The 13064-nt window shown below is 39.3% G+C and overlaps 1 protein-coding gene across 1 annotated transcript in view; it reads left to right on the top strand.

Moving 5' to 3' along the window:
• Window positions 1-13064, top strand: part of VPS36 (vacuolar protein sorting 36 homolog) — a 70510-nt gene that overhangs the window by 42848 nt on the left and 14598 nt on the right. Inside the window, exons 7-11 of the mRNA XM_033948876.1 lie at window positions 3881-3913; window positions 4029-4106; window positions 4452-4586; window positions 7700-7765; window positions 9767-9831. Of these exons, the coding sequence (XP_033804767.1) occupies window positions 3881-3913; window positions 4029-4106; window positions 4452-4586; window positions 7700-7765; window positions 9767-9831 (377 nt within the window). The remainder of the gene's footprint in view (window positions 1-3880; window positions 3914-4028; window positions 4107-4451; window positions 4587-7699; window positions 7766-9766; window positions 9832-13064) is intronic.

Here is a 13064-nt window from a genome sequence, read left to right as displayed (position 1 = left end):
ATCCAAAGCTAACTGAATGTTGTTATAATCTGACTAATTCAAAAGAAAGTAATGGAAACTACTGGCCAAAAGTCCCAGAGTATGCATAAACTAATTTAAACCTAAAAATTTGACAGTGAGATGTCTGGCTAACCGTTAAAGTAGCACTAGAGTCTCAAGGAAAAAATTAAAGCAGCACTGGAGCCCTGAGGGTAATTGTTGTCTATGTACTTTTAACTAATTTATTGTGTACATTTATCCTGTAATCCGCCTTGGATAAAGGTAGGCTAGAAATGATAATAAACTAAACTAAAGAACAAAGTTAAACGTAAAAGCGTGTACGAGGACTTTGCCAAAGCAGAATTCCAGCAAACAAGCAGCTGTACACAAGCAGCAGTTATGACTGGAAATAAACTGTTTGAAACAAGTAAAAACAAGCTTGCCAAAATTGTACTCAAATCCTAGCCTGAGTTAAAAAAATGGCAAGTACAGCAAGAAGAACAGGAAAATACTAAAAACAGCACTAACCACAAAAAATGCCAGCTTTTCCTAATTATGACCGGGGTAGCAATGCAAATGGTGACTCGTAATTGGAAAAATTGGGATCGCCTTAGTTATACTTTTTGGCGGGAGAAATTATGTTTATGTTACAAGTATGAGAAGATGAATGCTGACATGCTGGGGCATAATAAGTTATTCAAATTAGTTTAGGATAGATTGACGTCTTTTGTGGCTTTGTTATAGCTGTGTTTTTTATTTTCCGGTGTTTTAGTATACACACATCCAGGGGTGAGGGTGGGGGGAGTATTTCTTTTGTCTGGTTTTATTTCTTGATGAATGTGTTGGATGAGAGAGGGGTTTTATTTTTTCTGTATTTCTATTGATTGTTTATAAGTGCTTATTATGATTATTAATATATGTATGTATATTGTGCACTTATGTTAGTTTTGAAAACTTAATAAAGATTTATTAAAAAAAAAAATAGCACTTGCCACAAAATTCCAAGTAGCTGAGAGGCTGCAAAACAGGCAGCTCACACACAAACTTCCACTGTTGGCTGGCGATCATATGAAGCTGAGTAGAGAATGACATGTTGACAGAATTTGTCACCATCTCCGTCTCCACAGATAACCGCGGGAAACCATTCTCGTGTCATTCTTTAAGGAGTGAGGGAAGAATCGGAGTATGAATGGGCAAAACCACTGACCCTCAAGGCTTGCATTAAAGAATGCTGGTGTAGAAGAACTAAGTTTGAGATAGGCACTAAAGAATGACATGGGATGGTTTCCCGCAGTTATCCATGGGGACTTGGACAAATTCTGTCACTGTGTCATTCTCTAGGGTAGGTTTATTTAAAAAGATAAAAACATTTAAGATAGTTTAAGGGCATTAGTTAACCCTTTCAGGACCATAAGGATCGTAGGCCAATTTTTGTGGTTTTGACGACATTTTTATTGTAAAAAGGGCTTGCAGATGCCAAAAAATTGATTTTTTTTGTGAAATATTATTATTTTTTTTTAAAAACTCACACTTCTGGCTTATGGACAGTGTGGCAAGTGAATCTTCTCGTCAATCTGGCAACGACGCTAATGAATGAATGTCGGAACCAGTTTGTTTACATAAAGGCAGTATCATATGGAATCCGTACATATCAAATTTAGAACTGTAGACTATCCCAATCAAAATTTATAGGATTTTAAAGTTATGGGACAAATATGTCCCTTGGTCCTGAAAGGGTTAAAAGAGTAGTATCAAAGAGAACCTGAAATAATGATAAAGTTTTTTCTTTGTAAACTGGCTATAAATAACTGGCTGCTGGATAGTTTGGGGGGGAGGTCATTTTCTAACAGTATGCATTTACCACCCGTTTTATAAAATAGGCTCTAAGGAATATGTGCGCTAATGGGGCTAGCACAACACTGTTTGTAAATTATGTCTTAGTGATAATTCATCCCTGTGTGGGGGCTGACTGCAATTTGAGTTGGAAAATTCTCTTCAAAATGTGTGCATGTTGTGAGGGTGGGATAGGAAAAACAAAAGACTTTCAAATATAGGGGCAGTGCTGAAGGTAAAGAGCTGTCAGTGCAAGCATTGTATGACTCTTAATTTAATTCTGTCAGTAGACACTATTTCCAGAAAATAAATGTACCCTTTATTTATCCCTTCAGAAACCAGAGAGATAAACTGTCAGCAAAGTTATCCTGAAATGGAATTAAGCATGATCGTCTGGAAACAGTGGTACAGTTCTAAGTCAGTGCTTCTCAATAGTCCTCAGGGTACACCCAGCCAGTCTAGCTTTCTGAATATCTGCAACAAATATGCATGACAGAGATTTGCATTCACTTCTCTTAATTATACATAAGAACATAAGAATTGCCGCATCTGGGTCAGACTGGTGGTCCATCGTACCCAGCAGTCCACTCACGCGGCGGCCCTCTGGTCAAAGACCAGCGACCTAACTAAGACTAGCCCTACCTGCGTACGTTCTGGTTCTGCAGGAACTTGTCTAATTTTGTCTTGAATCCCTGGAGGGTGTTCTCCCCTATGACAGACTCTGGAAGAGTGTTCCAGTTTTCTACCACTCTCTGGGTGAAGAAGAACTTCCTTATGTTCGTACGGAATCTATCCCCTTTCAATTTTAGAGAGGGTGAACAACCTGTCCTTATCTACCAAGTCTATTCCCTTCAGTACCTTGAATGTTTCTATCATGTCCCCTCTCAATCTCCTCTGTTCGAGGGAGAAGAGGCCCAGTTTCTCTAATCTTTCGCTGTATGGCAACTCCTCCACCCCTTAACCATCTTAGTTGCTCTTCTCTGGACCCTTTTGAGTAGTATTGTGTCCTTCTTTATGTACGGTGACCAGTGCTGGACACAGTACTCCAGGTGAGAGCGCACCATAGCCCGGTACAACGGCATGATAACCTTCTCCAATCTGTTCGTGATCCCCTTCTTTATCATTCCTAGCATTCTGTTCGCCCTTTTCGCCGCCGTTGCACATTGCGTGGACGGCTTCTCATGTGGATAGCTTCATCGACTTGTCGATCACAACTCCCAAGTCTCTTTTCTGTCTTATGCATATTTATTGTGGATATCCTGAAAACCTGACTGGCTGAGTGTATCCCGAGGACTGGGTTGATAAGCAGTGTAATCACTTACCTTCCCTGTGTTCTTGGGTGCGGGATAACCCTGGAATTATTTTATGACACTACTCAGAGCTGTACAAGAAGATATTCAATATTTTTATTATAGCATGAGCAACATCTACTTATGCAAAAACTCAGTGTGCTAGCTGAGTCTCCAGGGTGACTTAAAACCTTTGAAATGTGTTGTGATTTCTTTTTCATACATCATGTACGATCAGGAAAACGTTACAACCTTTATTTTTTTGTGCTAGTGCTTTCGATATATTCATAGTTGCCATTCCTTGTAAAACATTTCTCCTCTTTTCTAACCTGAGCTCTTTGAGTCTGTTTTACCATCGCAGACTCTCCCTACAGTTAAATCTGTAATATCACTTTGACTAGACGCAACAAAATATTTGACAGCTTAACCCAAAACTCACCCTTGTACTCCAAATAAAGCTTTAGCCAGGCACTTATGACCTTCCTAGCGCCACTACAGCACCGACTGATAAGGCACAGCAGTGATGACAGAAGAAAAGTTCCCACGGAAAACCTTCACCACCTCTTCCCATTGATGCAGCCTGTTTCCCTTTACGTATTAGCTATACCTTTGTTATGGGAATCCAGCATAGTATTTTCAGTGTGTACACATTTGTATTTTAAGAAAGCAAACAGAATATATTTCTGAATCTCCCAAAAGAGGAATGTCTAAAGTGTTTTTCCATATAGTTGGTTTATTCAAAGTATACCAATTTTCTTTCTTTTTTTTTTTTGTCCTAGGCTTTTGAAGACCTAAGTAACCTAATGGACAAGGTATGATTTCTGCACCTTTGTATAAATGGATCTTTTACCTTCTGTTATTCCCACAGTAATGGATGAGGAGTTGAGAGTTCTAGCTAATTGCTTTTGCAATTTGTTTTTTTGGCAGGCTAAGGAAATGGTCGAGTTGTCCAAATCCATTGCTAATAAAATCAAAGACAAACAAGGAGATATCACAGAAGATGAGGTAAATGAAAGTTTGGGTTTTATAGATTAACAAACGATCTCATTAAAATAAATCTTCCTGTCATTCCTTGTGAAGGCCAGCACAGATGGAATCAAAGCCTTCATTTTTGAAGAATGTATTTTCAACTTGAAAGTTATTCTGATGCATTTGGACTACCAAAGGAAAAGTTGGGTATGCAGTATGTGATATGCAATTGTATGCTCTCCAGTTGTACTTTGAACATCTGGGTGCCTCAACTCATGAGAGAGAAAGGATAAAAGATATATAAAGTGAATTCCTTTGTGAATTCTTCCTTCTCAGGTTGTATAGTGTTTTTAAGTTTTATTTCTTTTCTCGTTACACTAGACTATTAGATTCAAGTCATACTTGCTAAGCATGGGCATAGCTAACCCTGTCACCAGAGAAACCTATGGCTCAGGAACCCATTACCACATGCAACTGGCAAAACAGCTTGCGAGAATACTGCAGACACCACTGGAGGTAAAGGTTCAGCTCTGTTCTATGTTAATCCACAGTTTGAGGTCTTTGCAATGATGTCAGAAAAGATTATTTAGAAAAGAATACCTTGATTAGATTTATTTAGAAAGTGAAATGTCACCCCCACATTCCATTGTGTATTTGAATTAAGGGACAGCAATGCCACTGGATAAAATAGGAGAAAAAAACTTTGATGGCTTGCTTATTTATTCAACTTGATATTTCCCTTTTGGCTTACATTAAGCCTTAGAATGTTAGGGTGGATCGCAAAATATACTACTATGCAGCTCTCTCACTATCTATCACTTTCACCAACAACTACATTATATAAGCACTTTCTTTAAAAAGCATGCATTTGCCTGCTTATAGAACTTCAAATATTGACTCTCAGTTTCTTTGCTAAGAGAAAGTTATTGACAAGTCTTCAAAATAAATCAAAAGTGGGACCAGGACTGGGGGAAGAGGGGTGGAATAGATTCCTCACAGACCTATAGATCCATAAACCTAATCCAACCCCAAGACTGAAGTTACCGGAAGATTTATGTTTATGCTTGTTTATTAAAATTTGATATACCACTGATGCTTACAACAATTCTCAGCAGTTTACAATAAAATCATTATTAAATGGGAGAAGAACTCAATTAAAAAATAGGTAAGGCCTAACACACACACACACACACACTCTCTTCCTCTTCAAATGCTAATTGGAAAAAAAGGGGTTTTTAGTAATGTTTTAAAAGATTTGAAATTTGGCTTTAGGCATATGTGATTCGAAAGTTATTTTAAAGAGAAGGTGCCAAATAGAAGAAGACTGTTGACCATGTGGGGGGGGGAGGAAATCAGGTGGTCGCTATACCTATCGCGGCAGGGAGATCCCTTGCTGTGATAAGTATAGTGGCCACATCTGCTTACAATGTAGGCCAGCATTTTGCTGGCCTACATTGTAAGCGTCTTCCATTCTACTAGGGAGATGCGTAGAGCCGCCTAGGTTCACCTAAGACTACCACCTAGCCTTAGGCAGTCTTGCAGTCCTCTCTAGGCTCCCGGAGGTGCCTTCAATATAGGTGGCCTGCCTGGGGAGCATATTTTTTATTTAAGTTCTATTTTTATTGATTTTGAAAAACATACATACAGAAAGTGCAATCAAATACAATAAACTAATCTCATAGAAGCACTTATATATAACAAATATTGATTAGAATAAACCTATCTTATAAACCCTCCCATCCACCCTCCCTCCCTTTACTGGAAGTATAACTTGTAATATCAGATCTGGTAAAATAGATTAATTTATGACAACTTCAGTTACCTTGAATGTGTGTTACAAAATCATCTAATGGACCCCAGATTTCTTTAAATTTCTGGGTATCGCCCTTATGTTCTGCTAGAATTTTTTCAAATCTATAGTATGTCCATACCGTTTCCCACCAAAATGGAAAATTTAACCTATCACATTGCTTCCAATTTCTAGTTATCATTTGTAGAGCCACACCCGCCATTATCAAAAGGAGTTTGTCCTTATGTTTTTTAAGAGAGTTCTTATTCATTATAGAAGTTTCAAACATAATTATTCCATATATTAATGGAATGGGAACTTCAAGAATAAGATTTATCTTGCTCCATATGATTTTCCCAAAAATCAATATTAGAGGGCATTGAAATAAAAGGTGATATTATACTGCGTCTCCAAGCTCCAAATATCTCGCAGACCTGTCTTATGTTTTTTAGACAGTTGTAGGATGCCTACAGCTGCCTACAATTGGGACGCACTTTGCAGAATCCTGGCCTAATTGTCTTGTTCAGTTAATTTGGGCATATGCCCGAATTGTGCGCACAAGTTTTAGTGCCTATTTACAGAATTCGGGGGTATTTGTCTAGTCCAGGGTTGTCCAATGTCGGTCCTTGAGGGCCGCAATCCAGTCGGGTTTTTAGGATTTCCCCAATGAATATGCATGAGATCTATTAGCATATATAAAGATCTCATGCATATTTATTGGGGAAATCCTGAAAACCCGACTGGATTGCGGCCCTCGAGGACCGACATTGGACACCCCTGGTCTAGTCCTTAGGTTATGCATATTTATTTATTAGTATTTATTTACCACCTTTTTGAAGGCATTGTATAGCAAGGATAAGTTAAACATAAGCAATAGACATTTGCAGCAGTAAAAATATTCAAATTACAATCAAAGTACAGCATGATATGCTACATTACAATGTTGATCCAATACATTGTAAAACATTTTAATAGACAGCATAGGGTGTAAGCAAAGATGGAGCATAGAGTGGCAGGAGTAAGAATATAAGGGAACTAATTTAATGAAGTTGCATATGAGATCAGAATGGTGCTTGAGAATTCTCAGCTAGGGTAGGTGTGGATAAACATGTCCTGCTGTATGCAGTCGGTGTCACTCCTGTGTGTGTGTGTGTGTGTGTCTATCAAGTTAGTTACTTCTTCTATCAAAAGCATGGTTGAAGAGTCAAGCTTTTACCTGTTTCCTAAAGTACAGTTAGTCTTGTGTTAAGTGAAGCCTTTCAGGGAGTGCATTCCAGACTGTGGCGGCTACTCCAGGGAAGGCTCGTTGGTGAGTTTTGCATCGAATGATGTCCTTTGGAGAGGGAGTGGTTAGGTATTATTTCTACGGAGGACCTTAGCGAGCCTGGAGGTATGTAGAGATAGATCCTTTTCTTCAAGTACTCTGGACTACTTCCTTTGAGGACCTTGAAGATCAGGCAGAGTTTTAAATTTCACTCTATATATGCGTAAGATGTCTTCACTTACTGAACAAAATGTTAAAAAGAAATTGTAGATAAGTGCAGCCGCTTTGAACTTGTGGGTCTTTCATAGATCCCTCATTTCACAGCTATATTTCTATTGCTATAAAAGTCTGTGTCCAGCTTTGCTTTGACATTTTCCCTTGAAAAGGCAAATGACTTGTCTGTAAATTAAGGCAAAATCTTTATAATTTTCCCCTTGAGTTTCTGGAAACCTTCCCATCAGCAGATATGCTCCTGCTTGGTTTCAGTATTGTGGCACACACTTGTCTTGTTAACTTTATTGAATGGATCATGAAGATCTGTATTAAATGTTAATAGATTTTTTGATGTTTGCACAGGAACGAGGGGGAATAATGTCTCTCACAGAGGTGTACTGTCTAGTGAATCGAGCTCGTGGGATGGAGGTAAATTGCCAACTTGGTTCTCTTATTAGAAAAGAAACCTTAGGTTTGAATAGAATACAGTGATGTGAACAAGCTCTCCTCCCCCTCCTGATTTCCACTCTTATTGCATATATATCACTCTGTGTTCCCTCTAAGCAAAGCACATGAGCACTTGCTCATACATTTTAGGAGCATCACTCACAAAAATACTTGCAAATCTAGAAAATTGTTGGAGTTTAGAACTTGTTGCTCACATGAGAAACATTTGCCCATACCTGGCCAATCTTTAGAAAGAGCACTGGTCACACTGTATGATTTCCAGTCTTTAAACAAAGTTAATATTAGACAAAGGGAACTTGAGTAAACACATAACACAGTTTTTAAATGATTACTTCATTTATTTAAGGAACAAAATTATCCAAAATCCGTATCACTCATGTGAAAAAGCAATAGCCCTCTAAACTTAAAACTGGTTGAACTTGCTTTAGCATCAATAATTGCAACCAAATATTTTGTCTTTCACATCACTGTTGAGGATTCTTAACTCAGTCTTCTTTGCAGAACTGGTTTAATTAAGACACATTCATGGTCCCGTCATATCATCTCTATTGGGTTTGACTAGGCTAATGTTATTTCTTTTCAGCCATTTAGATGTAGACTTGCTTTTGTGTTCTGGGGCCCAGTTAGCAACGATCAGATTTACCGACCCGATGCACAAAATGGTTTTGTGCATGATCACTCATTCTCTGATCCGGCCATGCAAATAAGGTCATTAATATTGAAATGCCATGTAAACTAGCAGAGCGATTGATGCTCTAACATGGTTTCCCGATGCACAAAAAAAAAAAGTGATCACTCTTAGCGATCCGAAAAAGCGACTGGTCAAGACCAGTCGTTTATCTATCTTACCCATAGTTCAGCCCTTAAATTAATATATTTATAACATATCATACCTTTTTTTTTTTAAATGTACACAGATGTTGTGCATTTGTTACACACACACACAATATTTGCCCCATTAAAAAAAACCAATGTGAACTGGCACCCCGATGACAATCGCAGGTCCCCAAACCCCTCAACAATGACGGCCACCCCCACAACAGCGACACATCCAGAGAGACAGGAGGGATGCCCACTCCCTCCTGCCTCAGCAACCCGGTTGAGCATATGAGCCACCTGGACCCCCCCTCCCCTCCGAGCACTCCCCCAATTGGAGTCTTAGGCCCCTCCCCAGTGCATCCCAGGATGTACTAAGAAGGTGGCCTAAGACCCTGATTGGCTCAGATCCCTAAGGCCCGTCCCATAGAAGGGCTGCCATTTGGGGTCTTGTTGGTGGGATGGTGTCAGGGGAGCATGGAGGAGTGTCGTGAGGGGGGGTGGTGTCCAGATGGCCTGAATGCACAACCAAGTTGCTGAGGCAGGAGGGAATGCTTCACTATCGCAGAGCAGCTAACATCGGAGGGAGGAGTGCTGTGACAACTGTGGTCAGGGGAGGGAGGCAGCATGATTTTATTTTGTTTTTTAATGGGTAACACGCATAACATCTGTGTCCATTTAAAAAAGAAAAAAAAAAGGTTTCCTGCTGTTTCAGGGCTTTCCCTGCTGGCTCTAAAAGCGATTCATTGGTAGGATCGGACAGGGATTAGGACGAACCTCCACTCAAATCATTTGCATGCAAACTTGTTTGAGCATCAGTTGCTCTTTTGGAATTGGCCAAAAATCGGACTGCAGTGGAGCCAAGCGGTCTGTTTAGTGCATCTAGGCCCAAATCATTGATTTGCTGCATAACCCAATTACACTTCAGCTTCAGTATCTGTATATATATTTATCAGTAGACTGTAAATCATCCAGCTGGTTTTTTTTTTGGCATGAATGCGTACTAATGTGCTAATGTGAATGAAGTGCTAGCAATTTTAGCAGAAAGAAATGGATTGGTGTGAATCATAATTTATATATTCCCTATCTAAGTGTGTGTGATATTCAAATGTGTCCTCTCATTAATCATACTTTCATTTGTAACAGTTGCTCTCACCCGAAGATTTAGTGAATGCCTGCAAGATGTTGGAATCACTGAAGCTGCCTTTAAGGTACGGGTCTTTGAAAAAGCCTGAGGTTGGGCTTGTGATGTGACCAGTGATGGTTCGCATGTGGAGAGATTCCACAGTACCTTTCCTTCCTCATTCTGAATGTTACATGCACACAGGAATTCTCTTGTATTCGCCCTTCAAGATGATCTGTGAGGCTTCAGTTTCTGGTTGTGTTCCTGTGATGTATTCTTTTGTTGGGCCTTGCAGCATTACTTCATTGCCAGACTCTTAAAAGGATAGGTTTATAACAGGATGCTTATGTGAGAAGTCCAAAAAGGTTCTGATTTTATGATTCTTGTATAAAGGCAACATGAGCACCTAAGTGCCTTTAAACATTCAGGCTCTCAGACCTTTTCTAAACCCCACTAAGCTAACTGATTTCATCACATTCTCCGGCAACGAATTCAAGTTTAATTAAACGTTGTATGAAGAAACATTTTCTCTAGTTTGTTTTAAATCTACTACTTAGTAGCTTCATCGCATGTCCCCTAGTCCTAGTATTTTTGGAAAGAGTGAACAAGCTATTCACATCTACCCTTTCCACTCCACTCATTATTTTATAGACCTCAATCATATCATCCCTGAGCCATCTCTTCTCCAATCTGAAGAGCCCTAGCTGTTTTAGCCTTTCCTCATAGGAAAGTTGTCCCATTCCTTTTATCATTTTTGTCACCCTTCTCTGTATGTTTTCTAATTCTGCTATATCTTTTTTGAGATATGGTGACCAGAACTGCACACAGTATTCGAGGTATGGCCATACCATAGAGCAATACAAGGGCATTATAACATTTTCATCTTTGTTTTCCATTCCTTTCCTGATAACTCCTAACATTCTATTTGCTTTCTTACCAGCCGCCGCACACTGAGCTGAGGGTTTTGACATATCCTCAACAGTGACCTAGATCCATTTCCTGTACAATGAAAGAAAGGGTGGTAGATGCATGGAATAGTTTCCCAGTAGAGGAGGTAGAAACAGACTGTGTCTGAAATTTGGCAGCTAAAATTTAGTGCCAAGAAATGCAAGGTCATGCATTTGGGCTGCAAAAACCTGAGGGAATGGTATAGTTTAAGGGGTGAAGAACTTACGTGCATGACAGAAGAGCGGGACTTTGGTGTGATTGTATGTGATGATCTTAAGGTGACCAAACAGGTTGAAAAGGTGACTACGAAAGCTAGACGGATGCTAGGGTGCATAGGGAGAGGTATGGCCAGTAAGAAGAAGGATGTATTATTGATGCCTCTGTATAAGACTGGTAAGACCTCATTTAGAATATTGTGTACAATTCTGGAGACTGCACCTTCAAAAAGATATAAAAAGGATGGAGGCGATCCAGAGGAAGGCTACTTAAATGCTGTGTGGTCTTTGTCATAAGGCGTATGGGGACAGACTTAAAGATCTCAATCTCTATGCTTTGGAGGAAAGACGAGAGAGGGGAGATATGATACAGATGTTTAAATTCCTACGTAACGTAAATGTGCATGAGTTGAGTCTTTCATTTGAAAGGAAGCTCTGCAATGAGGGGGCATAGGATTAAATTAAGAGGTGATAGGCTCTGGAGTAATCTAAGGAAATACTTTTTTACAGAAGGGTAGTAGATGTGTGGAACAGTCTCCTAGAAGAGGTGGGGGAGACAGAGACTGTGTCTGAATTCGAGAGGGCCTGGGATCTCTCAGAGAGAGAAAGAGATAATGCAGATGGACAGACTAGACGGGCTATTTGGCCTTTATCTGCCGTCATGTTTCTATGATTTCAAGAAAGCATGGGACAGGCACTTGAGATCTCTTAGGGAGAGGAGGAGATAGTAAATGCTGCAGATGGGCATACTGGATGGGCCATTTAGCCTTTATCTGTCATTATGTGTCTTTTTCTATGTTTCTATATGAAAGAGTGGAGGCAGAGAAAGGTAATTATTTTGTGAAGCAGCAAAGTAGGAGAAGTCTAAACTTGTATATTGAAACCCACTTGAGTTATTTTAATGCTTACAATACCACTGAATTGCTTTTTGAATGGTTTTTATTTTTCTGTAAACTGTGAAATAAGTAATAGACATTTGGGTTTTAGCTCTTGGTGTTTCATATTTCCTGAAGTTTCCTGTATTAAATGGTCACATATGCAGGTAATTGCTATGGACCCTATTCTACAAAATTTCCTATCTGAAAAATCTGGAACTTTATTGTACCTTTGTAGGGAAGTAATCAACATAGCTGTGGTTATCTTACCACAAGTCAGGTTATTTTAGCACAGAGTCTCATTGTATAAAATGGGACCCTTTGCTAAAATACTCAATTTAACAGTAGCCCAAACTGATAACTTGCCACCTTAAGATGGTCTTTTGAGCAAGTGGGAGTTAAATAAATTGGAAACTGACAAGAGCATAAAACTTGTGGCGAAGGAGATGTTCAAGATGCAGGTTTTATTAAAATCACAGTTTAATAATCCACATAAAAATATCTAGGACCCAAGGTGTTGGGGGATATGGACCCAACATGGTCCGTGTTTCGACGATAGAAACATAGAAAATGACGGCAGAAAAGGGCCATAGCCCATCAAATCTGCCCACTCTAATGGGCTATGGCCAGTTTCCAATTTATTTAACTCCCACTTACTCAAAAGATACTGTCTTCATCAGGGGTTCCTAAGGTCCTGATACAGAAGCTTGTGGATTAAGAACTAAAAACAAACTAAGATGTAACTCTGCACAAGTGAGAAGTCCTTAAAGGCCTTTGAGGACTTCTCACTTGCGCAGTTACATCTTAGTTCGTGCCAGTGTAATTGGTTTGGCTACCTCTTCAGAGTTAACATTTGTGTACTTTGTGTTTAATTTCCTTCTGTATAGATGTCTCTTCTCTTGATGTGGGCTAGTTGCAATAACAAATTGTATTAATTATGCTGCTTCTTTTTTTTGTTAGTTTCCTCTCCGTTTGGCATTTTCCTAAATTTATGTAGTCATGTGTAAATTCATTAAAAATTAGAAACAGCAATAAGGGCATTTGAACACAAAAACTGATCCTCTTTCAACCTAAATCAAAGTATGTAACTTTTAGATATTGTCCCTGTTTCCCCCCCCTATTTCTATGTTTGGGGGTCAATGCAGAAAGTTACCACAGGCAGCAGCACATGGTTAACAAGGAGTAGGGTATGCACAGTACCTGCCAAACAGTGCAGAAAGGTTGGGTGCAGGAGTTAGCTTTCGTGCTAGACGGCACAGAGTACATCAAAATAAATATAAAGC

The sequence above is a fragment of the Geotrypetes seraphini genome, chromosome 6 (genome assembly GCF_902459505.1).
Source record: "Geotrypetes seraphini chromosome 6, aGeoSer1.1, whole genome shotgun sequence".
Taxonomy (NCBI): Eukaryota; Metazoa; Chordata; class Amphibia; order Gymnophiona; family Dermophiidae; genus Geotrypetes; species Geotrypetes seraphini.
This window is presented reverse-complemented; position numbering and strand designations above follow the sequence as displayed.